The sequence below is a fragment of the Gadus morhua genome, chromosome 5 (assembly GCF_902167405.1).
Source record: "Gadus morhua chromosome 5, gadMor3.0, whole genome shotgun sequence".
Taxonomy (NCBI): Eukaryota; Metazoa; Chordata; class Actinopteri; order Gadiformes; family Gadidae; genus Gadus; species Gadus morhua.
The window spans coordinates 2,066,198-2,094,156 of NC_044052.1; the positions used below are offsets into that span (position 1 = coordinate 2,066,198).

At 42.4% G+C, this 27,959-nt stretch overlaps 2 protein-coding genes across 2 annotated transcripts in view; both read left to right on the forward strand.

Moving 5' to 3' along the window:
* Window positions 1-7,386: 7,386 nt before the first annotated feature.
* On the forward strand, window positions 7,387-27,956 carry zgc:136872 (CysPc and EFh_PEF_CAPN13_14 domain-containing protein). Its single transcript, XM_030356559.1, has 22 exons — window positions 7,387-7,487; window positions 7,877-8,117; window positions 8,299-8,368; window positions 8,491-8,600; window positions 11,097-11,230; window positions 11,318-11,492; window positions 11,748-11,822; window positions 11,926-12,011; window positions 12,166-12,240; window positions 12,317-12,477; window positions 16,100-16,257; window positions 16,921-16,932; window positions 17,068-17,276; window positions 17,363-17,399; window positions 17,496-17,564; window positions 17,688-17,745; window positions 18,104-18,165; window positions 18,423-18,491; window positions 20,959-21,037; window positions 21,219-21,335; window positions 21,465-21,517; window positions 27,155-27,956. The coding sequence occupies exons 2-22, from the start codon at window positions 7,881-7,883 to the stop codon at window positions 27,179-27,181; spliced, it is 2,073 nt and encodes a 690-aa protein (XP_030212419.1). The 5' UTR covers window positions 7,387-7,487; window positions 7,877-7,880; the 3' UTR covers window positions 27,182-27,956.
* The window catches only part of LOC115543897 (uncharacterized), a 979,736-nt gene continuing 976,012 nt past the window's right edge, over window positions 24,236-27,959 (forward strand). Inside the window, exon 1 of the mRNA XM_030356564.1 lies at window positions 24,236-25,565. Coding sequence (XP_030212424.1) covers window positions 24,535-25,497 — 963 coding nt within the window. The 5' untranslated portion in view covers window positions 24,236-24,534 and the 3' untranslated portion in view covers window positions 25,498-25,565. The remainder of the gene's footprint in view (window positions 25,566-27,959) is intronic.

A 27,959-nucleotide genomic window follows, 5' to 3' on the forward strand; every position in this document is an offset into this window, starting at 1 on the left:
GATGTATATATGTATATTTCAACTGTATACTATGAATCTGTGCATTTTACTTGTATGAATGTTGCCAAAACTTCAAAGTTTAAAGTGAAATACAACAAGTGGTTAAACGAGTACAGTTGAGACAGATCATCCTATAGGCAGCTTTACACATTAACTAATAGACTATACTTTTTAAAGCGTGTTTTAATGTTTTTTTGAGTAGCTAGTATATTTATATTGTCATTTAGACATTACATAATACAATTAGGTGTAAAATGTTTATGTTCCTTCCAAAAAAATAATGGTACAAACGTTGGCAGTAGCCTAAATTATTGTGGTGTGTGTGTTTGTGAGAGAGAGAGAGAGGGGGGGGGGGGACTTTGTATTTATTTATTTATTTATTTATTTATTTCCCTACTTGCTTACTAACTTATTTGTACTATGCCTGTTACAGGATGCCACGATCGAGAGTTAGGTCTACAAATAGGGGAGTGCCACCAGAGGACTTAGAGAGGGCTTCCAGGTCTATTGAGTCAGGATTGTCATACAGGAAGGTCGCTGAGATTACGTAACAAACTTTACAATTTAAATATATTTTAAATATTGAATACCCAGCTTTTAACCTGACATGATGGTTCCTAAATATTTGTTATTATATTTGTTACAAGTTATTTGTTATTATATTATTGTTGTTATTATATTTGTTATAAGTTATTTGTTATAAGTTATTTGTTTAACCAGTTTTTTTATATTATATGATGACATTGATGAGTTGAAAAAATTAATAAATGTAGCCTAGGCTAAGCTTAAAAAGTGGATGTTTGTTGTTTGCTTTACCCTGCTATTAATAGATGGTGTGATGTAAATGACATTGATTATAGACTTATGGGTTGTAGTCAATGGTATTTTAACCTAATACATTAGAAAAACACATGAACACATAATTATTTCAATGATTTAAATACAAAGACAAAGACTGCAAAGACTGGCATGTCACATTTCCATTGTTTTCAATGGAGTCTCAACTGTACCCGCGACTGTCTCAACTGTACCCTACCATTTTTCAGCGAGGGTACAGTTGAGACAAAAGTGCACTTTTTTTATTTGATTGATTGTATAAAAATTAGACACCTTCAAGATATAAATCCTTGGTTATATTTTGGCACACACCCTGAAAATATGTTAAGTCTAAAATAATTTCTTTTTTGGTGTCTTTTAATAGTCTAATTTGTGTGAGGAAGCTGGTAAAAGTAAACGTGTATCCAACTGTACTCATTCTACCCTACTTTACTACATTTCCTCAAACTGCATCGTCAACAAGACCAACAGACGTTGAGTCACAACGTGACTTTATTTTGACCCTTTGCCGAAATGAGAACATAATCTTATATAATAATTAGAGCTGTCAGTTAAACGCGTTATTAACGGCGTTAACGCAAACCAAATTTAACAGCGTTAATTTTTTTAACGCGCGATTAACGAAATTATTTTATAAAAAAAAAAAAAAAAAAATTTTTTTTTTTTTGGCTCAAAACAAAGAAGCAGTAGCCTGACTGCTATGTTCAAATGCCATTTGTTCAAAGCAGTCGTTTAATTGCACTATAGGCTCTTTTTTTGTATCGTCCTGTTTTGATCAGTGTATATGCCAATGTTGTTATCAATAAAAAATCATTTGCACAAGGCAAGCCGATGCACTTCACCATGTTAATAAGAGAATTAAAATGAGAAGAATTATGGGACAAAAAAATCAAGGGATATTTAGCATAGAAAAATAATGTGCGATTAATCGCGATTAATTAGAGTTAACTATGACATTAATGCGATTAATCACGATTAAATATTTTAATCGCTTGACAGCTCTAATAATAATCTTTAAAGGTTCCATGAAATGCTATTTTATGTATTCTTTAATATGGGTATTAGTGGGCAACTAACACAGTATTCAAAGACGTTCCCGAAATTCAGCCGTGGTGCAGAGTTAAAGCCACTCCGAGCCAGTCGCACATTGAGCTTCCCCCAAATGCGTTTTGGTGTCTGTAGCTATAATGCAAATGAGGAGGAGCGAGGCGGGTCAAGGAGGAGGGTGGGGGTGTGGCCCTGAGCAGCTTGCAGCCACGGTACCATGCGCTCTGTTTACAGTGAATGTATCGCAATGGCGAGGCGCACACAGCCATTAGCCGTGTTCTGTAAATATTCTGGGGAGTCCTGGAGCTCTATATCTAAATATTATCATATAGTCTACATAGATAGGCCTATCTATATCATATAATATATATTATCACGGCCAAAAGCTGTGTGAGCCGATATTATGAATCTCAAACGACCGCGTTGGGTTCTCAACAGTCTCGTTGTGGAAATACAAGACACGTCAAAGAACCGACAAGAAACACTTGCGTTACAGTGTGTGTATTCACACACACACATGTGGCGCTCGCACGGTCAAGTCTCATTGGCGGGCCAACGTCTCTGGGCGGGCCAGGCAGAGTAAGGGGAGGAGCTTAGATGCTTGATGACGTCCTAAATAAAGACATTCCAAATCAGCGCGCTTGAGCCTCTGTTTTTTCAAAGGCGAGCAGAACAGCTAGTGCTCGTTTGACACCAAACGCAAGTTTTAGCCACTGGGGGACCATAGGCAGGCTAGGGGAACTCATATTTATGTTAGAAAACCTCATAAAGTGAGATTTTCATGTCATGGGACCTTTTAATTAAGAATCATCTATTGAATTTATGAAATATGTGATTCAAATACTAAACACCTAGATAATTTATTTCATATCAAAAGGATAGCAATATTGAGCTAGATAGATCTGTCTGTAATATTTTGTTTAGTTATGAATACTCTTAATCAAGCATTAATACATGTCCTGATACTCTTCAAAAAAATACATTTCAGGGTATAAAGTGCACTATCCAAAACATTTTAATTTTTATCCAAGTAGGCTTACATCTTCTTTAAACAAGAACAAAATGAAAATAAAACTTATGGGACCAAATTCTCATCCGCCCTGTCCTTGCAGGTGCATGTTTCAAGTGTAAACTCAGGCTGCTTTGATTTCTGTATCTGTGGCCTTGGACTAAATACCCACATATACACCCACATCAATTTGAACAAAAATAGTACTAAGCTAAATTTCAATTACCTTGTAGTTTGCCCGAATTTGCGGTTTTCAGAATAGCTTCCACTGCTGCCTACATAAGGTTGGAAATTTACACAACCACCAAACCTATAACAAGCAGAGATCTTGTGCTGCATGTAGATCATTTAATATTTTTCAATTTACAACCATTGGACTTTACTTCTCAATTCAAAGTAAAATTTAAAGTCAGCTTTAATGTCAATTAGACATTTCTCACTATCTCACGTTGAACAGATGAAGTGCACATGCATAACAGATAAGACAACACTAAAAGTAAACATTGAAGTGCACAAAAGATAAGGACATTACTAATATTAAAAAGATAGACAATAAAATAAGTTATTGTATATCTTTAAATTCAATGAGTTAATAAGTTGATTTGAGTTGTGGTAGTGCAAAAAAGGCAGTCAATAATGGCATTAAAAATTCTATAAGATATATTGGTAACAGTAATGGTCATGGTAATAGTGCAAATGGTAATAATACAAAAAGAAAAAAAGAACAGTCGGTAAAATAGCAGCAATTTCAGTCTGTTTTGGGGGGGGGGGAGAATGGAGGGGGGGTATTCAGCTTTCTGACAGCTGTTGGATGTCACAGAGGGGAGAGAATTTAGCTTCCTTGACAGCCTGGTGGATAAAGCTGTTCGTGAGTCTGGTGGAGCGGGCACGGAGGCTCCGATACCTTCTCCCAGAGGGCAGGAGGCTGACCAGACGCGGGATGGTTGGCTTCGCTCACAATCATGGTCGCTTTTCGGGTGAGGCGGGTGATGTATGTGTCTTTCAAGAAAGGGAGTTGGGCACCAATGATCCCTCCAGCTGTGTTGACTATGCGTTGCAGTGCTTTTCTGCTGTAATCAGTGCAGCTCCCGCCCTACACAATGATGCAGCTGGACAGGAGGCTTTCAATGGTGCCCCGGTAGAAAGTGCACATGATGGGTGGAGGAGCTTTTCGCTTGCTTCAGTTTGTAGAGAAAGTAGAAGCGCCACTGTGCTCTCTTCGCCAGTGATGCAGTGTCGGTGGTCCAGGAGAGGTCCTCACTGATGTGCAACACCAGAAATTTGGTGCTGTTCACTCTCTCCACAGCAGCATCATCGATGGTCAGTGGTGGGTTTTCGGTGTGGCCTCTGCGGAAGTCAACAACAATCTCCTTGGTTTTGCTGACATTCAGCAGGAGGTTGTTGTCTCTGTACCACGTGGTCAGAAGGTTGACCTCCTCCCTGTTGTTGGTCTCATCGTTCTTGGTGATGAGACCCACCAGAGTTGTATCGTCCGCATACTTCACCATATGATTTGTGCTGTAGGTTGGTGTGCAGTTGTGAGTCAGCAGGGTGAAGAGCAGGGGACCGAGCACACAGCCTTGGGGGGCCCCTGTGCTGAGTGTGATGCTGCTGGAGGTATTGTTGCCGACTCGTACTGCTTGTGACCTCTCATTGAGAATGTCCGGCAGCCAATTGCAAAGGGAGGTGTGGAGCCCCAGCTGGTCAAGTTTACAGATGATTGATGTGTGATAATGGTGTTGAATGCTGAACTGAAGTCTATGAACAGCATTCTCACATATGACTCGGTTGAGTCGAGGTGGGTGAGGGCTGGATGGAGAGCAGAGCAGATTGCATCCTCTGTGGAACGTTTCGCTATGTATGCGAACTGAAAGGGGTCCAGATGGTGGGGGATGATGGACTTGTGTGTGACATGAATGACTAGCCGTTCAACTTCATGATGATGGGGGTCAGTGCCACAGGGCGATAGTAATTGAAGCAGGATGGAGCAGGTTTATTTGGCACAGGTAGGATGGTGGCCAAGCTACATTTCAGTTACCTTGTATTTTGCCAAGTCCAATAAACGTTGCGTCACAACGTAACATTATTTTGACCTTTTGCCGACATGAGAACCTAATTTAATGGAATGGTGATTTCGAGGACAACTTGTTTGAACTTTTAACCGAATGAACACACCTGTGATTCAGTGTAATTTAATTAAGAATTATCTATTGAATTTCACCCATACTGTAAAATACGTGGCTCAAATGTTAAACACCTATAGCAATCTTATAGCAATATTGTGCTAGATAAATCCATCTATTGTATTTCATTTAGTTATGAATACTCTTAATCAAGCATTAATAGGCTACATGTCTTAATACAAAAAAAACATACATCTAAATCTTCTTTCAACAAGAACCAAGTGAAAATAAAACTTATTGTGACCAAAATCGCATCCCCCCAAGTCCTTGCAGGTGCATGTTTCAGGGGTCAACCCGTGGCTGCTTTGATTTCTGTATCTGTGGCTTTGGAATTCAATCTCTTCACCGCAGCTGGAAAGAAGGCACAAAAAAAAATTGTCTTTAGAGAGCACCTTTTCGGATATTGGAGCATGTTTAGTCTGTCAACCCCCGAAACAAAGATTTCCTGCAATCTATATCTTGTGCATAAAATACTGGGAAAAGGATGGAGGAGAGTGAGAAGTTTAACCTGCCAAAATACACAAGGGTTTGTCAATGAGCCCCACGGAGGTAACTTGTAATAAATTCCATTTGAACTCTAACATACGATGACAAGTCTATGTACATACAGGCTTCACTTTGAAATCTATGTAATTAACTGTTTAGAGAATAATCAGATGAAAAATAAAAAAGGAATCATTTCTCAATATAATTGTCTGCAATAACGAAGATTGTTATGGAAGCCAGAAGACAGTTCTCTCTCTCTCAGACCCACACTATAGCCCTGTTGTAAGTTGTGCCACATCAATACTCCCATCCCTCTTTTCTCAACACATAGTCCGGCTGCCATCAGTAATATGTTGACTCTCTATTGTATCAACAGTTTTCCCACCATACATGTGCAAATCACCCACACACTGAACCCCACTACTTATAACCTCCCCCCCCCCCCCCACACACTACCCACAAAATAAATGAACACAGCATTTTGTGTATTATATTTTTCTTTGGTGGCATCGAAAGGGGCCTCGCCCGGGGTGTAATTCAATGTAGCACCGCCTCTGGTTGGGATAATCTGACAGGGCACAGACAATGTAAACTAGAAGAAGGTGAAATTACTGAATTTTGAATCTTCTAGAGGACTTAAACAGCATGTGGGACCAGCCAATAACTGTTAACACGACCTTAGACCTGGTTAGCGCACATTTGTCGACACTTCAATCAATACCCATTCCCTTTATTATGGTTGCATTAAAAATATATATGTGCCGCTATTCCACAGTCAGACAGTCAACAGTTTTCCCACCATACATGTGCAAATCATCCACACACTGAAGCCCACTACTTATATCACAGACATACACTCTTTGGTTCTCAGTTTTTCAATAGAAAAAACATAATAACCCATTGATTTACAGTTGTTAACATAAACAACTGTATCTTTTCATAAACAGTACAGACAGTAAAAAGGAATTCTCAGAAAATGCACACACTGTAGTTGGTAGTTAGAAGCACAGGTGGTTAGGGAGGTAGAGTTGTAATGGCACCATTATATTAAACGGGAGAAGACACTGAAAGACAAATCTCTGCAGTCCAAGAGTTTCCTTTTTCTTTTTTTCTTTCAGCCTCTGGTCGTTTACAGCACGGCTTAAAGTAATTATTTTTGACATTTTCTGTTATTTTATGGAGGCCTCTCAAATGGCCTAAAGGCCTATATTTGCATACTCCAGTTTCACATTCTTTTGTGGGCTGTTGGGCCCCACTACTTATATTACAGACATACACTCTTTGGTTCAAATTTTTTAAATAGAAAAAACATAATAACCCATTGATTTACAGTTGTTAACATGCAAGGTCTCCATTTGTATTGCAGTCTTTCAGTGTCTTCTCCCGTTTAATATAATGGTGCCATTACAACTCTACCACTCTAACCACCTGTGCTTCTAACTACCAACTACAGTGTGTGCATTTTCTGAGAATTCATTTTTACTGTCTGTACTGTTTATGGGGGTATTACCAAACAGGTTCTGTATCCACATTCCCATATTCTCATTATTCAATGGGAATTGTGGTGGGAATAAAATTGGATTTATTATTATTCTCATATACTACAACTCTAAGTTGTTATTATTATTTTTTTTTAAGTTTGTGCACATTTCAGTGATGAAATAGTCCAAATGCTTAAGAAATCAATAAAATCATTAAAATAAAAAATATATTACATTTATTTTACAAACCAACGGCATACTGACAATTATGTAAAAAAAAAGATACAAAAAATGAAATGTGTAGAGGTGGTATCTATCCAACTTAAGGTCCCACCCTCTTGAAGTCAGGTACAAAAACACACCTCAGTTTAAGGCACTTGACTTGAGAAGGATAGAGAGAGAGAGAGAGAGAGATAGAGAGAGAGAGTCACCATAACCTGTTTGGTAAGTTTTTAATCTAACACTACAACAAGGACACTTTACTTTTATTTGAAATTTTCTGACAAATAAATTGTGCTTTGCTTCTAAACAAACATACAAAATATTATTATAAACAACATCTATCCTGCGCAAATCCTGCTACTATCCTGTGCAAGATGAAGGGTTTAAATAATATACATAATTTTTATTATTTATTGTTACTTTTTGATTTAAAACCATAACTGTTTTACTCTACTTTTGACCCTTCAGCTGCATTGAATACTTTACCTTCTTAATAGAATACAAAAAAAATGAAGTGACCCGTGAACATACAAATTGTACAGTATATGTCATTTACGAGAAGCTGTTAATCGAATAGAGGATTTTCTTTTGAATCCGCTTTTCAATTCCAGAGCAATGGCACCTCCTGGTGTATGTCAAAGCATTATGAATAAACGAAGCAAAAAGAACGGTTTTGGCAGCCTTGCAAACCCAGAGATGTTTCTTAACCAAGACTTCCAGCAGTTGAAAAAGTACTGCATTGAACGTCAATTAAGATACATTGATGACATGTTTCCTCCGAACCAAAACTCCATTGGCCAAGTTTCTCTATCCCATTCGCAACTGGCGAGAGTTGAGTGGCTGAGACCAGGGGTATGTGTTTTTCTGTTTGTTTGTTGCAACAAAGATTCTGAACGTAATGGTAAACAGTCCTGGCCATATATTTATATATGTAAGTGTGTGTTTGCATATTTAGGTCACAGCCTAGAGAATAACAGCATTTAATTGACATTTTCATTTTGAATTGTTTGTTCTTGTTCACTCATCACTCTAGAAAATATGTCAATCCCCATCCTTTGTTGTCGATGGAGTTTCAAGATTTGATTTTTGCCAAGGAGTAGTTGGTAATATACTGGCCCTAAATACTTTTTGAATAGTATATTATAATTCAAACATTACATTCAAGATGCAATAATTTTTGCAGCATGCCTGCCTATGTTCTTCAATGTCCTGTTTCTGTCTGAAGGTAATTGCTGGTTCCTAGCTTCAGTTGGAGCTCTAACATTCCAGAGCCAAATCCTTCAGCGAGTTCTGCCTTCTGAGCGCTCATTCAGTGCTGGCATATTCCACTTCAGGGTAAGCCAAAAGCTTAAGACGTTTCTTTTAATTTTACCCGGCAATTTAAATCACATGACACAGCGCAATAATAACACTGAGTGACTCTGCTAAAGCACATGTTCCTGTTTCACTCACCAGTAGCCTACCTAACATCACATTATTACATAAGAGCTGTTATGTTACACAAAATACCATATCCGCAGGCGCGTCGTTAGACCTGGGCATTCGGGGCTATAGCCCCGGATCTTTTGGGATCAGCCCCGGATCTCTGCCGTAAAAAAAAAAATAATAATTAAAAAAAAAACGTGTGTATATATATATACATATATATATATAATAATAGCTGCTTTCATACACGCAAGTACTGGCTGCTCTTTTGAATATATGCTGCATTGTTGCAGCAACATTGAAGACGATCGCGTTGACTTCTGCGGTCTGTTCTGCCTCCGTGCTGAGTGACAGCGGCCGCACTTATCCCGCCTCCTGCGAATTTACGTACTATCCCTCTCCTTGCAATGCCGGCGCTGGCACTGGCCGCGGGAGCAAGATGTTATTCAAACAAAAATGCATCAATCATTGTTTTATTCTTTCATTACACAATTTCTTTCATTCTTATAAATAAAAAAATAATATAAATACATATATAAATCTAGCCAACTTGGTGTCGCTAAACAAATTCTGGTGTTGCCATGGCAACACCCTGGCGCCCGCCACTTCTCAGAGGTCTTCTCAGGTCAAGTACAGTTATAAAATATCGTTGATAAGAGATGGATATAAGAAAATTCTTTGGGAAGAAAAGGGCAGAGCAAGAACAAGCGGTGGAGAGTGTGGCATCATCTCCCGCAACCCCTGATGAGAACACTTCGATCAGCTCAGGTAGTTGAAAAGCAGCCAGTCGATAGCTTAATTTTGATTGATTAATGCTGGTCTGGCGTTACTACCTAGTAGCTAACATAGTAGCGCCGCCTGTCTTGTCTCTCTAGTGGTCGTTCATTCTAAAACACTGCAATCTTTTGAGAAGCAAATGGTTGCAGCCTCTATAGGCTTACTGTGGCGCTGATGTGAGTACTGTATGCATGCTACTCATTGAAAAAAATCGGAGAGGGTTGGGAAACAGTGGGTTGACAATCCATTCTAGCTTGGTACCTCAATTTGAAATCCCCAAAAAGGAAACTACACATAGGACTGTTCTTTCAATTTTTAATACATTGCTTTGGAGGTTTTCAATCTAACATCCCAATGGTTTGATTTTACCTAAGATAATTTCTTTTATTTTTTAAAGCATCCACAGCAGCCATAATAATGAGATTATGAGACAATGAGAATGAAGCGGCAACAGTGTGACTGTGCAGTGTGAGAGAGATGGCTTCAATGGATGACCAGGGTTTGGTGGTGGCGTTACCCAGGAAGGGCGGCTGTAGTTAACTGCAAGCAACAGAACATGAATAGTGAAGTGGAGGAAGGAGTCGAAATGAGACTTCATTAACAGATTCATTTACAGCTCAGATTTATATGCAGATAAGCTTCTTACACAACTTGCATACAGCATAAGCAAGTAACAGAAACAGTCTGGGAAGATTATTTGTTCATTATTTAAATCTACGTCCTGGCTACATGTCGCGTGATAGCGCATATCATTTCATGCAAGCGAGTGTTTACTTCCTGGTTACAGGTCGTGCGATAGCACATATCATCTCATGCGATCTTAAAGAGAACATGACGTGAACAGTTTAGGAACGCATATTCCGGGAAAACATTAGAACTCTGAAATGCTGACTAAATATAAAGCATGTTTTTATCTGAAACATTAAACCTACACTGACAACAAGTAATAACTTAAAAATGAAACATAAAAGCAGACAACTACTTACTTGCCGTTGCCTGGCTGGGGTAAAAGGTCCGTCGGAGCAGCGATGGCTTCTTGACATCGGGTAGGTGCATGCAGGCTATATAGGCTATTCTAATGTCTCATTTTTGCTGATGGTGCTGATAGGCGACCTATGTGTTGGGGGCGCCCTTAATTAATTAATCAATTAATTAATTAATCAATTAAGATACCGTAGCACGAAGGAGTCAGGATGGTGCTCCCCCCCGGGCTTAAGCCCCGGATGTTTTCAATTGCTAACGACGCGCCTGCATATCCGGTGTGGTAAAGATGCTTTTTCAATGCACAAGTTGGACAAATCGAATGCATGCTCTAGCCTACTTAAAAAGCAAAGCAACACTCTGCATATACTAAAATCTAGATAACTCAAAATGTATAATTAAGAGAGGTTTTGGTGATTGTCTGGCAGAATTTCAGTCTTAATTAATGTTTCTTAAGCCTGACATCGACAGACCAATTCGGAAAGAAATGGTCTGGAACCTTATGGTTCATTTTCAATTTCAGGGGATTCCTTGTGTCAAAAGGCATTCCTTGTGTCAAAAGCCACCGCTTGCCACTGTTTTACATGTATCAACATTTTCTAAATCTAGTTATATAATCCCAATTTATGTCTGCTCTACATTGTCTAGTTCTGGAGATTTGGATACTGGGTGGATGTTGTCATCGATGATAAGTTACCGACAATTGACGGCAAACTCATCTTTGTTCGCTCAAAAACCCCAAATGAGTTTTGGCCTGCTTTGCTGGAAAAAGCCTATGCTAAGTATGCAACTCAATAAATAGTTTTTTTTTGGATGAACTGTGAGCAATTGACAAACAATTTTCTTATTTTCTGTCTGTACTTGAACAGGGTTTGCGGCTCCTACGCAGACATGAATGCAGGAACCCCATCAGAAGCCTTGGTCGATTTTACAGGAGGCGTGCACATATGCTTCCAACTGGATAGTGCTGTCCCAGACCTCTGGAACACAATGCACAGAGCTGCACAGAGCAATTCATTGATGGGGTGTGGGACACCCCAGGGGGTAGTTATATCTGACAAAATATGCATAAATAGAGGAATATGTCTCCTTAAATATCACCTCCTGCCCAATTTCTAATTTAAGAGAATATCCCTCTGGTGTAATTCTTGGATTGCATCATCAAGTACACACTATAGCATAGTAGTTTACAATATAATAATAATAATAATAATAATAATAATAATAATAAAATATTGCATATGGTCCGTGGAGACAAACCTCTAATCCTACTAGTACTTATACCAACCTTTCTTTCAGGAGACCTCAGCCAACAACGTCTCAGCCAATGGTTTAGTGGAAGGACATGCCTACGCCGTTACTGGTGTCACACAAGTAAGCTAGTGTTTAATTTCTATTGTATAATAAATTACAACGGTAATAACCTCTCGCACAATATCGAACCATTCTGCTATTCAATATTTTGACGTATATTCAGGTGATCAGCAATGGGCAGCCAATAAATCTTGTTCGCTTGTTAAACCCATGGGGCAATGGAGAGTGGATTGGCGATTGGAGTGACAGGTAAAAACATTGGTTGCTACTGGTTCCATTTGCAGATGAAGTTGAAAGAGTGGTTACATGATCATGCCAGACAGTTAATTTCCTGGATTCAATAATATAAAATAATGATACAATAGGAAGATGATTACATGGCATATTCTTCATTTCTTTCTAGTTCTGTTTTGTGGCAATCTATTAGTGCTGAAGACCGTGAAATGTGTGTAGATGTGGCTGATGATGGGGAATTTTGGTAAGTATTGGGACCAAAGTAACAAAGGTTATGACCATCTGTTCACCTTGTGCTTACATAATTATTTTTTGTATAGGATGGCGATGGAGGACTTCTGTCGTTTCTTTTCAGATCTTGACATTTGTTGCCTATGCCCTGACTTCCTTGATGGCACAACATCTTCTCACTGGACGCCCTTGGTCTATGAAAGCAGATGGGTTGCAGGGACCACAGCTGGAGGATGCCTAAACAACCCTGGTACTTAAATAAAGTAGTGGGGCTAATCCGTGGCCACTGTTTACTTAAAAGTGAAAAGTAAAAAAGTACTCTGATGACTTGTTACACATATTATTTTGAACTATTGATTTACTAACATTTAGGAACATCATTCTCAAACTCTAGACATATAAACCGTAATACACAAGCAGGTAGCCTACAAAAATCCTGCGCTCTCCTTGGAAGAGTATTTTAAATCCACATTAAAACGACCAACGTGGTACAAATACAAAGAAAATAAATCTCTTTTCGGGCACAGACATATTCGTTTCTCGAGTCATACAATCAGCCTCACTGAATTCTGTATACTTTCAGAATTCCGAGTGGGACCGGGTAAAGGGGGGTGTTCCTCTGTGAAATGCCGCAAAAAAGCTGGACAATTTCCCACTTTGCAACTCGTGTGGGTGGTGCATGAGGCATCTGATTACGCACACTGTAACGCAAGTGTTGTACACTTTTGTTATTCGGATTACCGTTCTGCTCTTGGTGTAATGCCGCATAACACGTTCTCCGACGTCTCTGGTATTTCCACAAAGAGGCTGTAGTGGGGGCTATCTCAGCCAAGCATGGTAAAGTTAGTTTTATATTGGACTTTGGATATTTGACACATTTGAAAAATCTATTTAGCACTGGCTTCGATGGACGAATTTGTGTCAAACCAACTTTGATGTGTTAAAACAAGGCTTGGCTATATAACACAAAGCTTCCTTTTTAAAAAAAAACATATTTTGATTTTATACCATTTTTAATGTTGATAACTGCTTTGAATCTATTATGCGGCTTCACTTTTTGACTTACCCATGTCAGAATACATAGGGTGAACTCAGCTAACTGCCCTACACATAACACACAGCTTATTTTCTCAGAGAAAACCACCCTTTGATTTTTTACAATTTTTAAAAGTTAAATGCTATAGATTTCACTTTTAATCTGATCTATTTCTGCGGGGCGGTGGCGCAGAGGCGGTGGTGCCTCGGCAGCAGGGCTCCAGCGGGAGACAATCGTGGGCAACAATCCCTTTCTCCTCCATGTCGCGGTTCAGTCTACTTCAGATTGATGTGGAAGTGGAAGAACCAGGGCCGACGCAGTCGTTTGAGATTCAAAATATCGTCTGGAGACGCACACGGCTTTTGGCCATGATAATATATATTATATGATATAGATACTTATTTATAATATGATATTATTGAGATACAGAGCTCCAGGACTCTCTCCGGAGCACCCGGAGTGTTCTAGAATATTTACAGAACACGGCCTAAGGCTGTGTGTGCCTCACCAATGCGATACATCCACTGTAAACAGAGCGCATGGTAGCGTGGCCGGAAGCTGCTCAGGGCCACACCCCCACCCGCCTTGACCCGCCTCTCTCCACCTCATTTGCATTAAAGCTACAATTTCAGGAACGTCTTCAAATACTGTGTTAGGGGCCCACTCAAATCTTACTTCTATAATAGCAGGCCTGTCGCACCAGTTACTCAAAGTTACTCAAGTGCGCATGTGCCAAGCGCGAACGCATATGTACACCGCAAGCAAGCACATGCGCACGAACATACACGGAAACGCACACAAATCCGCACACACTACACACACACACACACACAAGCAAGCGGACACACCGCACATCAACACAAAGGCAGCGACACAGACACAGTTTGTAAAGGTGAGCACCCGCGTTTCCACTGCAGGGTGCGGTAGGGTTTGGTTCGCCCAGACTTTTATCCGACGTGGGGATAAAAACAAACAAACAGTAGCCTCGAGGTATTATTCTTTACAATGAACATGTCGCGTAAAACGCTTGCTTGGGCGAACAAGGAGGTGGAGACCCCTGTATTAAACGGGCTCCGGTGAATGGTGCAGCCATTGTCGGAGGAGGGGCGAGGAAGCAACGCGTCTCTTTGATGCCGCGTTTCCACTGCAGGGTGCGATACGGTTGGGTTCGCCTCAGTCCGGGAGGGAGGGGGCGGTATAGCCCAGCTCAGTTCCAAGGTCGCGTTTCCACCGCCGACAGTACCCTTTATGGTAGGCCGGATGTCGATCACCGCGGCAGCTACGTAAACATCGTAAACAACGTCTTCCTCCCCAAGAATGCAGACGAACGTCTCCACCTCCTTGTTTAATTACAGCTAGAAGTTGCGCGCGCGAAAACTCTAGTCAATATTAAAGCATCCATAAAGTAGCATGCCATGGGACCTTTAATAAGCACAAGAGACCATATGCCCAGCTTCATTTGAATTACCTGGACATATAGGGCCCTATTTTAACGGTCTGAAACGCAAGTGGGAAGCGCAAAGCGCAAGTAGCTTTGTGGGCGGTTCTACGGCGCTATCGCTATTTTACAGGCGGATAAATGACACTTGCGTCGCGGCGCAAGTGTCAAAAGGGTTGGTCTGAAGCAGCCTAGTTACCCGTAGGTGTGGTTTGGGCGTAACGTCCAACAAACCAATGAGAGTGCCAGCTCCCATCCCCTTTAAGAGCCATGAGCGCATTTGAATCGGACGAGTTGATATTTTGACAGCGCGTCTGCAGTCTCCGATGAGACAAATGCACATGAATTTCAAACTGCAAATGGCTCCAAAAAATATGGCCTAATTCACACATGGAATAAGGGGTTTTCTTCCACAACTTCAGAAATACTGAGTCCTCAAATAAATTTCGGCAAAGAAAACGTATATGATATAACATGTGATATGCGGTAACTGTGGTTCTATTTAATGATATACGCAATACATTATAAACATCGTTTCTTATCAGTATTGTATGCTATCCTAATATGCATGTGTCCCCGCGGTAATAGACATTGCCATTGATTGTATTATGCGTTACGTGTTTAGTTTGCGTGTGTTTAAACAGAGCACACACGCGCGCATTCATTCATTCTTTACACTCACTCGCGGTAAAACAATGTTTTTCACGATCAAATACTCATCAATCCTAAAAGTTATGGGCATGTAGGCCTACACGATGTCTCTGTCAAGAAAATATGTGTTTGCTGTACGGTGTTTGCAGATGCATTGATTTAAAAGTACAACTTATTACCGCTGCATCAGCTGTTCTTTCCCAAATAATTTACCAAGAATGTGCGGCTAGGTAGATGGGAGAAGCAAAGTGTATGCGCGAGGTGCACAAGCAATCCGTATGCATTGCATGCGCATGTATGCATGCGCCCTTAAAATAGCATCTGAACAACGCGCCACTGACTTTAAACCAGGTATTTCCTGGTCAGTAGCGCAATGGTATTCAGAAACGGCAAAATACCGTTTGCGCCAGAACACGCCTCCTCCTTCCGCCGAACCGCCCCTTGGGGCGCATGATCAATCCCTAATTTACCGGCGAGTGGCGGTGGTGGGAAAAGAACGCTCTGCGCCAGTTGTATACTAGCAACGACACATGCGCCAGTGACTAAGTCACTTGCGCCGGATGCAAGATAGGGCCCATAGTCAGTCTTCTAACTGGTTGGACAGAAATGGGCATAATGACCTATCCAAACTGTAGTATAGTACAAAAATCTGGTGCCTTCTACCAACCTGCTCAGTTATTGAAATGCAAAAACTCCTTTAAATAATAGTTCTCCTTACTGTTTTTCGTTTTCTTCTTGACCTTTTAGAAATGTTCAGGATGAACCCTCAGTATCGGTTCAGGATTGAAGGTTCAAACAGCGATTCTGAGCAGGGGAACAACATTCTAGTGTCTCTCATGCAGAAGCCTGAAAACGGAACAAGGCGGCTGAAAAATGATCTTTACATCGGTTTCTCAATTTTTAAGGTTTGTTTTATGTTACCTATTTAAGCTTTTACAATGCATTTTTTTGGGATGCATGTGCAAATATATAGTATATCATTCAGTATTGAACAAAATTGTAAGCTATTCAACTTAAAATATAAATTAACCATCATCAGGGCGTTTTAACCAAACACTTGGCCTTCCACAAAGTTTCAAAAGCAGGATCCAACTGACTATTTCTGACCTGAATCTTCCTGCCAAACAGTCACCTTTCATTCTGGCAGCAGAGAAATGTGCTGTTCGCACAATATAAAGCCCCATAACATAATAAGCTCTGCAAAACCATATATAATATAATCATAAACAATAAACATTAGAGAAATGTTACATATTGTATCTCCATACATTCCCACAAAAATAAAGCACACTCTTACGTTTGGCATTAGGTAAGTTTGTTCAGTTAGGAATGAATAAGCAAACAACGTCATGAATTACAGCCTACATTCTTTCTTTTAAACGTAAAACTGAGACGTCAATAAACTTAGCTCCTTAGGGAGACTTTCTTATTAGAATAGCAGCAGAGATGTGAACAATAATGAGTCTGCAAGAACCGAATCAGTCAACAGTATAAGCCAAAATGTTATTTTGGTGTAAAGTGACCATGTTTTTCCTTAAGATAAATTTCTTCTCTTCTGTCTTTTTCAGGTTCCCGAACAAGTAAGTAAAACGTTTATTTTCTAAACATTTATTTGTATATATTATTAAGAAATAAAAGTTGTGATCATAAATATACCACTACCTTAATATAAAGCTGGAATACGATGCTAAAAGAAAAAGCATTTTTGATTCCAGTATAGGTCATTGACAGGAAGGTTCCCAGCCACGTTCTTCACATCCAACTTGGTTGTAGCGCAAACCAAAAAACACCTGAATTCACGTGAGGTCATGGATATGTTCAAGTTGGCTCCTGCCGAATACCTGATTGTGCCATCCAGTTTCAAGCCAGATGAGACGGCTTCCTTCATTCTCAGAATTCTCTCCAAGTCAGAGACCCATGCCCAGTATGCTCAAACTCTCCATCGACAGTTTTTCATAATAATGTTGAAAATGCACATTCAGTTTTCATTACGATTGCCTTTTTTTCCAGTGACCATTCTGGGCAAAGCCACAGTCCAATTGAAAAGGTATGCGGGATGAGATCCTATATGTTGTTAATGCTATATTGTTTTATGTTTTTTTCCCCCTCAACATTGGCTAATTTTGTCCTAATTACATCCCAGCCCATAATGAGAGAGTTAAATAAAAATGACGAAGAGAGCAGAAGTTTCTTCGAAAAATATGCTGATCAGGTATTTTGTCTTACTCAAACGTACTAAACTTTCTTACTGATTGGCGATGATCAACACATATACAATCATATTATGTAATTTATTTTACCACTGATACAATATTACATAAATACTTTTTTCCAGTTTGAAGAAGTCCATGCAGAGCAGCTCCAGAACATTTTAAATGAAAAGATCCTTCAAGGTAGGGCCTGAAAGTTTGCATGAAAACACTAACCCAGAACTGACGAAAGTAATGAATTACTGCACAAACTTCAAAAAATTAAATTTTTCTTACTCATTGTGCATATTTTCGTATTTCTGTTTAAAGGCAAAAGCGGTAGATTATTTAATTAACTTTAAACATATTTTCAGGTAAAAAAACGGAATGTTGTAAAGTTTCATCACAATGGATTTAACTGAATGATATTCACATTGTCGATTGACAATGAAATTACATGGCGTCATTGTGAATTAGCTTGCACGGTAATTTATTATTCGAACGGATAAATGACGAAGTGGTTGCAAGCCTTTTTTTCTAACAGATATTTTCATTTTAATAGGATACAAGGAAACTGAAGGCTTCAGTCTGGATGCGTGTCGCAGCATGGTGGCTCTAATGGATGTATCCAACTACACTCTAAATCACATCAATTATCAATTGTTTGCTTACCCTGCTTTGATACTGTTTACACATAATTGAGGCTGGATATAGCAAGCCTTAACTACTGTTACATTTGCTGATGAGGTAACTCTTTACTTCACCCTTATATGTTTATTCAGACTTAAATATAACTTAGCTGTGCATTTAAAATTACTGATTGAATCACGTTTGGTAAAATACGAGAGGATTTGAAGAAGTTCCTTAGGTCAAGATTTCAGACATCCATCACTGGCAAACTGAAACGTGATGAATTCTTGCGTTTGTGGAGGAAAGTCACCACCTACAACGTCAGTAAATGATTGTACAAAATTATTTATTGCGTCTACTATTTAAAGGCCCACTATGCAACTTCGGGCATTTCTTCGCTGTTTTCTTGGTTTTGGCACGCACATTTCTCTACACAGCGCCCCCTAAAGCTTCGTAGTAGATATTTCACAACACTGTCGTAACAACTCGTTGACGTCCCTTCCCCATGCTCTTCTACGCGAGCCATGTGCATTTGTTTTCAAAGAAGCCGGCGAATGCGCGGAGCCATGTCCGAAATAGATGTTCATAAAGTGCAGGCAAGGTTATACATTTTTAAAATGGTGTATTTGCATTGCAATAAACATAAATCCATCATTTTTTATAGTTGACGGGGAGAATTTATACCCTAGGTTATAATTATTTTATCTTAGGTTGAACAGAACAATCAGTGTAAGAGGCTTGGCCAACATAATAATCGAAATAAACAAGAACCTGGATTCGGGGATTCAGTCTGTATCTGGGGGACGAGACATACGAACAGCAAAACACCCATGGAAACAAAGGTGTTTATATGGTTGCAACCAAGCAAGCTAAAAACAAACAGGGCTCACAACAAAACGGTCGAGAAAACAATTTTTACAGGGCTCAAAAAAATGGTTGAGCAAACACATGTGTACAGAGACTATCAGAATCAAGAATATTACGCAGACGAAGTTCACCCAAGGGTACTTTCAATTTCAAAAGCAACACGGCCGAGTCGGCGTCTGATTTGCAGTCTTCTTTTTCTTTCAGTTCACGCTATTCCTGAAAAGCTTGCCCAACGTTTACTCGTGTCTGGCCTCTCTGTCGGTCTGTCTCCCTTTTCTCTTCTTCTGTTCCTCCGACATTGGGTTTCTCTGTCTCTTTTTAGTCGGCTGATCTATGATGAATATAACAATCCATTAGTTACTTGTGTTTATATCGAGCCGGTTCCGTGTTTGTGGGTCTGTGCCGTAAAGCAATTCGTTACTGTAGTGACCATAGTAGTGACCCTTGCACAGAAGCATACGGCCGACATCTTTCTTTTTTTCTGGGTGGAAATAGTAACATAGTTATGCCATTAAATGCGTTTATGGAAACATTTTTAGCGAGAAATGTGCATTTTACTTTCAGAATGTTCGCTCGGTGAATGTGAAGGACGTTTGGTTTGATAGTTATGACGAAGAGTGAACGCTCCGTTCACTTGCATGGACAGAGTCTCTGGCTGCTAAGCAACCTCAACGTCTTGGCGGACTATTTCTCTGCTGATCAACACTACGAATGCTGGAAACACACCAGACACACCATGTGAAGTTATTTAACCCGATTATCGTTATTTATGAGTCCTTAGCCCAAGTGAAGGAGTTCAAGTACCTCGGGGTCTTGTTCGCGAGTGAGGGTACTATGGAGCGTGAGATTGGCCGGAGAATCAGAGCAGCGGGGGCGGTATTGCGTTCGCTTTACCGCACCGTTGTTACGAAAAGAGAGCTGAGCCGCAAGGCAAAGCTCTCGATCTACCGGTCGATCTTCGTTCCTATCCTCACCTATGGTCATGAGGGTTGGGTGATGACCGAAAGGACGAAATCGCGGGTAAAAGCGGCCGAGATGAGTTTTCTCAGAAGGGTGGCTGGCGTCTCGGGATAGGGTGAGAAGCTCAGTAATCCGTGAGGAACTCGGATTAGAGCCGCTGCTCCTTTAGTTAGAAAGGAGTCAGCTGAGGTGGTTCGGGCATCTGGCAAGGATGCCTACTGGGCGCCTCCCTTTGGAGGTGTTTCAGGCACGTCCATTGGGGAGGAGACCTCGGGGAAGACCCAGGACTAGGTGGAGAGATTATATCTCAACACTGGCCTGGGAACGCCTCGGGATCCCCCCGTCAGAGCTGGTCAATGTGGCCCGGGAAAGGGAAGTCTGGAGCCCCCTGCTTGAGCTGCTCCCCCCGCGACCCGACCCCGGATAAACGGATGACGATGAGATGAGATCGTTATTTATATCCGAGATTATTTAATCTAACCCGATCTAAACTCTATCATGCACCCAAACACGGCGGCGTTTGGGTTTCCTACCTCGGACAACAATTGCCTCGCAACTGGCTGTTTATATCTAGCCGGTGCCATGTTTGGGGGTGTGTCTGTGCCGTAAAGCATTTTCGAAACTACAATCTGACTACATTTTTGAGGATACTTCCGCTGCGTCACATCCGGATTGTGTCGGTCCGAACAGATCAAGTTGCATATGCGCTTTTTCACTGGAGAGGCGACATGGGTAAATGACACACCCACCAATCAACCCAGAAATGGATGCAGAACCATCAGCATAACTCTCAACCTGCATACTTAATGTAATTTTGGCTAAAAAAGTTGCATAGTGGGCCTTTAACAAGTCGAGAATGGGTGTTATTTTCATGAGTGAGACTACTATTTAAAATATAATTGTTTGTTTTGGCATTCATTCTTGGCTCCAGACTTTATGACCTGTATTGTATCCAAACAGGACATCTTCTCCCAAATTGATCCAACCCGCAAAGGTACTTTGTCCCTGCATGAGCTGAGAAAGGCTATAAAGGCTGCAGGTAAACAAAAAGTCAAACCAACTTTTCTGTAATCGACTTATATTTCTGAGGGCTCAAACACAGCTATTCAGTTGTATTAAAATGTATTAAAACAAGAGACAAGGGAATTTGTTATTTGGAAGAAATGGATGTCCATATGGTGTCTACCTGCATTAAATCACATTAATTGTTTGGGTCTAAGGGATTGTTCTGAAGGATGGTATGCTGAACCTGATGGCTGTTCGGTATGGCACCTCTACTGGAAGGATTAGCCTGGAGAGCTACATTAATCTACTCCTTCGTTTGGAATGCATGGGAAGTAAGTTGTTAAATAACTTAAAAAATATATATATATTAAATGTACCTAAGAAACCATCTGATTATACTGTTTATTCCACTTAACTCATTAGTTACATTTCTCAATAACAATTCATATTTTCCAAACCAGAAATCTACACACAACTCTCGGGAGGAACGACCATGTCTCTCAGTGAATCTGAGGTAATAAATTACTATGTTATAATAAATTACTCTGTTATAATATATATATATAATTATATATATTAATGCATACACAGGAAGGCAAAGAATGCATACATAGTAATGGTATGATCGAAGGGGGCGCAGACGCAGACAACGGAGGTTGAATTAAACCAGAGCAGCAGGGAATAAACAGGAGGTGGGCAGGCAAGGATGGATGACAGGCAGGCAGTGCTACAGCAGGTTGGCAGGTAGATCAGCGAAATGGGTGGACGGCAGGCAGGTATGGGGTTGGTGATCCTTGGCCAAGTAGATTAAGAATCGGAGGAAACTTGGAACACAAAATTTATTTATAAATACAACACTAATGCCGAGAATGGTTATCTACCACTGTGGTTGAAACAATGATCTGGTAATGAGTGGCTGAAGAACCAGGATTTAAGTAGAAAAGGATGATGACCGCAGAAGGATAGCAGGGGTGCATGTCCAACAGGTTTAGAGCCGGGGGAAACGAGGGAATGCTTTGCCCATTGTACAGACAATAAGGCACCAAGAGGGGGGGAGAAAGCAATGCATTTGTTGGGTACTGCCACGGCTGTAAGAAGTTACTTACGTTGTACTCAAATTATCTAACTCTGCAAGTTTATAGGCATAGTTAATGTAATGTTGCTTAGATGGATTGATTCTACAAAACTGTTTTGCTCGATATCATTCTGTATCTAATTAAAACATTCAAAGTCCTTATCACGCTATCTACTACATAGCCTCACTCAGATTGGTCCATCCAAAAATGGGTATGAGTGTAACCATTAGGGTAAAGCCCAAATTTAGGGATTCATTATTGGTTACCGCACGCACGCACGCACGCACGCACGCACGCACGCACGCACGCACGCACGCACGCACGCACGCACACGCACACACACACACAAACGGTTGCTATGGCGGCGCGCATAGACACGCGGCATGGAGCTCCTCCGGATGGTGCCTTCTCTAGTTTATTAATGTACAGTTTTATTTATGTCTTCGTTTTAGTTTTAGTATCGGTAGACAATTGCTCCGCACACACCTACAGCAGACACGACTTGCTAGGGATCGGTACACACAGCTAAAGGGCCGTCTCAGCTGAGTACCTAGGCGAACACGGAATACCCGAAGACATTGCCCGGACACCGGGTGACAGTTGGTTCATGGTCCCGGATCTGAAGCGCAAGCGACGAAGAAGGGATCGTAAGCAGCGACGGGGCCGCAGGGGAGGACTGTTAGCGAGAATGAAGAGATGCCCGGACAAACCAGCATTGCGTATTTTCCTCTCCAACGTTAGATCAATCGCTCTAAAGATGGACGAACTGAGACTGCGGGTTGCAACTAACAACATCTTGGACGATAACTGTGTGCTTATTTTCACGGAAACCTGGCTCCAGGTGTCCATTGCCGACTCTGCGGTAGCACTGAAGGGACGTACAGCTCACCGAGCTGATAGAACTAAGGCTAGTGGGAAACATCACGGTGGCGGCTTACTAATTTTCCCTAAAGACAGCTGGAGTTCCTGTGAATAGCCACTTTTCCCCGGAGTTGGAATATATCACAGTTAAATGCCGGCCTACATACCTCCCGAGGGAATTCAATGCCGTGCTGATCACAGCTGTTTACATTCCTCCCGACGCTGATGCGAACATGGCACTAGCTCAGCTACATGACGTCATCAGTAAACAACAGAGCATGGACCCTGAGGCAGTACACATCATCGCCGGGGACTTTAATCACGTCAATCTAAAGGTAGTACTTCCGAAATTCTACCAGCACATTAAATGTGCCACGAGGGGAGAAAAGACACTGGACAAGGTTTATACCAACATTAAACTAGCCTACATAGCTAGACCGCTGGCTCACCTAGGCAAGTCAGACCATGTGTCCATCCTTCTGATTCCAGCGTACACCCTGTGGCAACCCGCTCCTTGAATGAGCCGGGTTACCGGTACAAACGACGGCCTACCGGTACAAATGAGGCCTTGTCCCTTTGGGACAAGGCCTTGGCAGCGTCGTCTCCGGCAGCGTCGTCTCCGGCAGCTTCGTCTCCTGCAGCTTCGTCTCCGGCAGCTTCGTCTCCCGCCGCTTCGTCTCACGCCGCTTCGTCTCCCGCCGCTTCGTCTCCCGCTGCGCCGGCGGCGGCTGCATCCCCTGCCGTGGCGGCGGCCGCATCTCTCCTGCCCCGGGACTCTAGTGCCGGGTCCCAAAGCCGACGGAAAATCGGGCAGTCCGTCCCGATGAGGAGCGGTACCGGGAGGTTCGGGAACAACCCCTACCCGAGCCGTGAACACCCCGCGTGGTGTTCGGATGACCACATGGCGGCTCTCATAGGTCTGTATGTCTGTATGTCTCCTCCCGCCAAGTCGGGGCGGAGGAGGGTGACCACGCTGCCAGTGTCCAATATGGCCTGCGTGTCCTGGTTCATAACCCTTGCTGGTATGGTCGGGCTCCGGGACGTACCTTGCGTCCAACAGGTCGCCAGCACACAGGGCCGACCCGTCCCCACGTCCGCGTCGGCCGGCGGTGCCGCCCCGTCCCAGTCTCGCACTGCGGCGGCGGCGTCCCTTGCGGCGGCGGCGGCGGTGTCCCTTGCGGCGGCGGCGGCGTCCCTTGCGGCGGCAGCAGCGTCTCTTGCGGCAGCGGCGACGTCTCTTGCGGCGGCGGCGACGTCTCTGGCGGCGGCGGCGACGTCTCTGGCGGCGGCGGCGACGTCCCTTGCGGCGGCGGCGTCTGTACCGGGGGGTCGTAGTGGGATCTTCATGGTGCCTGTATTCTCCACCATATGTGGTAACCCGGTACTCGATTGGGCCGGGTTCCACGGATATACATCACTTTTAGCAGGGGTTAAAGCCATCCAAGGCATTTATTTAACAATCAACTTAAACAATCAAGGAGCTCGCAGTCTCTAGGGCCTCCGTGGGCCTCTAGCCTCTCGCGGACACGAGCACTTCCTCCTTGCTCCCGTTCCGTGCTGTGCCCTCTCCTGTCTGTCTTCGACCTCCTTTATCATGGCTCCTCTGCCACCGGCCAGGTGTCCCCCAATCACATCAACGGTCCTCCAACATGTCAGGAACTGTGCAGACTCGTTCACCATGGACAAGCCTGTCCAGGTTTACCCCAACACAAAGCCATGGATGAACAGAAAGGTGCTGCAGCTGCTCAGGGAGAGAGACTCCGCTTTCAGGTCAAAAGACAAGGCCCTCTATAACATCGCCAGGGCTAACTTGGACCGAGGCATCAAAGAGGCCAAGGCGGAGTACAAGGGCAAGATCGAAGACTGCTTCCGGAGCAACGACTCTAGGCGGGTGTGGCAGGGGGTCCAGCACATGACCAACTTCAGAGCCAACAGGCTCTCCGCAAACGGGGATAACTCACAGCTGGCGGAAGAGCTGAACTCCATCTACGCACGGTTCGAGATGGGGCCGGGGGGGGAAGCGACATCACAACCCCCAAACCCACCTGCCCCCAGCAGCCTCACCCTCACAGAACAGGAGGTCAGACGCACGCTGAAGGCGGTGAACCCCAGAAAAGCAGCAGGGCCGGACGGCGTTCCGGGACGGGTGCTGAGGGACTGTGCTGACCAGCTGACCGGGGTCCTCACCAAGATCTTTAATCGGTCCCTGTCCCAGGCCATCGTCCCACCCTGCCTGAAAACCTCTACAATCATCCCGGTCCCAAAGAAAAGCACTGTGAGCTGCCTCAACGACTACCGCCCGGTGGCACTCACACCCATCACCATGAAGTGCTTTGAAAAGCTAGTCCGTAGTCACATCATCTCATCCATGCCGCCCAGACTAGACCCACACCAGTTTGCCTACCGAGCCAACAGGTCCACAGGAGACGCCATCGCGACGGCTCTCCACTCCCCCCTGTCCCACCTGGAGGAGAGGAGTAGCTACATCAGAATGCTCTTTGTAGACTTCAACTCGGCGTTCAACACCATACTTCCGGCAGGCTGGAGTTTAAACTGACAAACCTGGGGCTACCACTCAACACCTGCACCTGGATTAAGGACTTCCTGTCTGACCGCCCCCAGAGGGTGCGGGTAGGCTCCAACACCTCCACAGCCCTCAGACTCAGCACCGGGTCCCCTCAGGGCTGCGTGTTGAGCCCCCTGCTCTACTCCCTCTATGCTCACGACTTTATCCCCGTTCACCCCAGCAATGACTTCATAAAGTATGCGGACGACACCAGCGTGGTGGGCCGCATCTTGGGGGAGATGAGACTGCATTCCAGGACCAGGTGGAGCAGCTGAGCAAGCAGTGCAAGGCTAATAACCTGCTGCTGAACCAGCTCAAAACCCGGGAGGTCATCATCGACTTCAGGAGGAAGAAGACTGCGATCCAGCCCCTGCTCATCGACGGTGGCTGCGTGGAGAGGGTCGCAGCCTTCTGCTTCCTGGGGGTGCACATCCAGGAGGACCTGTCCTGGAGGACCAACAGGACCACAGCCATCATTAAGAAGGCACAACAGCGACTCTATTTCCTGAGAGTCCTCAGGAACTACCACCTTAGGGAGGAGTTGCTTGTGACCTTCTACCGCTGTTCAGTGGAGAGCATCATCACCTACTGTATCTACGTGTGGTTCTCCAGTTGCACAGCTGCAGAGAGGAAGGCACTACAGCGGGTCGTTAACTCTGCCCAGAAGATCATCGGCTGCCCTCTCCCCTCTCTGGAGGAACTGTACAACACGAGAAGGCTACCAAGATCTCCAAGGATCCAACCCACCCGGGTAACGAACACTTTGTGCTGCTGCGCTCAGGGAAGCGGTTCAGGACTATGGCTGCACGGACAAACAGACTTGTATCTAGTTTCTACCCCAGGGCCATACAGGCGTTGAACGTTGCCAACACCTGACCTTGTACTATCACGCACACGCACATAACATGTGGCAGCTACTGGAGAACTGTGCAATTCCCTTCGAACCATCTATTTATTTATCTATTTATTTATCTATTCATTTATATTATTATATTAAATATTTATTTATTTATTTATTTTCTAAGGACTTGTGAAATTTTTGTTTTTTTCAAGTCATTCAACTGCACTTTAACTCAGTTTTATATTAGATGTGTTAGTTTTAGTTAGATATATATCAAGTGTTTTTTTCTTTTTCTTTACCATACTGTATATATTGTTTATGTATGTTCCTTGTCCTCTTTTTTTTTTTCTTTAAGCACCAGGGGGGAGCTCTCCCAAATTTCGATGTACCTGTACCTGTACCTGTACTTTGACAATAAAGATCATTCATTCATTCATTCAAACACATCCCCCTACAAACTAAAGGGCATTGTTGTGCGGCGTAATGATTAAAAGCTCTGAATTTAACTTCTTTGAATAATAAAAGTGGGGAATTACATAGGCATCTATTATGTAAGCAAGGAAATCATAGCAGCAAAACGTATAAAAGTCATTGCTATTTAAGAAAAGCGGAAACACATTTGTAGCGAAAATAATCGTATTTGACAAAAACATTTAAAATCCACCTAAAATATGTTGTGGCCATGCGTCAAATTTGCTTCTCATATTGAGCACTCTCAACTGATTTCAACAAGACAATCGTTTGGCTTAAGGACAAGGCTATACATTCATGTCGAGCTAATGTATCTCATGTATCTCTTATTTCTAGTGGATGTATGTTTCAATGTACACATAACCTGATGATCAACAAAAGAAGACGGATGGATATCTTTTTTTATTTTTTTTAAATTAACATGCTTTTCTTTCCATTTGTGTTCAATTTTGTGTTTTCTGTTGAATTTTTTGCTGTGCCAGAACAGTTATAATCTGTGATTTAGTATAATCGTTATTTTTTTCTTGATAGTGCTGCCTTTGATGTGCCTATTATGTGTGTGATGGAACCCTGTCTTAAGAAAACATATTATGTCACTATTCCAATTATGCATTGTGACAAGAGGGTGATTAGAGGACGCTACCTTCCCAACTGTGGGCTGCTCAAGATGGTTCCCTACTGAGATCTAAATGAAGTGTCCAACACCTGGAGGTGGAGTCTTGGTGTGTCGGTCATCAAAAGAGCAGTCTCAAGTCTGATTACAGAATAGCTCAGGTGAAGGGTTTTAATTTATTTTGCTTCATATTTGTTTTGACTAATCATGTTACTGGTGGTATAGGGATCTTAAGCTGGCTAACAGCAATTATTGTTATCATTATTATTGTTATCTTTCTCCTTCAGTTGTGTTTCTTACCTCGTCTTCTTTATGTAGTTTAGTTTACCCATAATTAGTCCACAAACCACCAATGTAGATTATATGAAGCTCCATTTTAACCGATCAAATTACTTTTGAGCATTTAAACTGAGCATCACAGTAGGTTGGAGAATGTTTTTATTTTAGTGCATGATAGATTAAATGTCCTCCTAATATTGTTAGCGCCTTGTATGCCAGGAATAAAACGTGTTCGATCCAATTTGATTA

Excerpts from the sequence above, each read along its gene's own strand:
- zgc:136872 (XM_030356559.1), top strand. The coding sequence starts at position 7,881 with ATGGCACCTCCTGGTGTATGTCAAAGCATTATGAATAAACGAAGCAAA. Across the intron at positions 8,601-11,096 it reads CTGGCATATTCCACTTCAGG|TTCTGGAGATTTGGATACTG; the intron begins GTAAGCCAAAAG and ends TACATTGTCTAG. Across the intron at positions 11,231-11,317 it reads CTGGAAAAAGCCTATGCTAA|GGTTTGCGGCTCCTACGCAG; the intron begins GTATGCAACTCA and ends GTACTTGAACAG.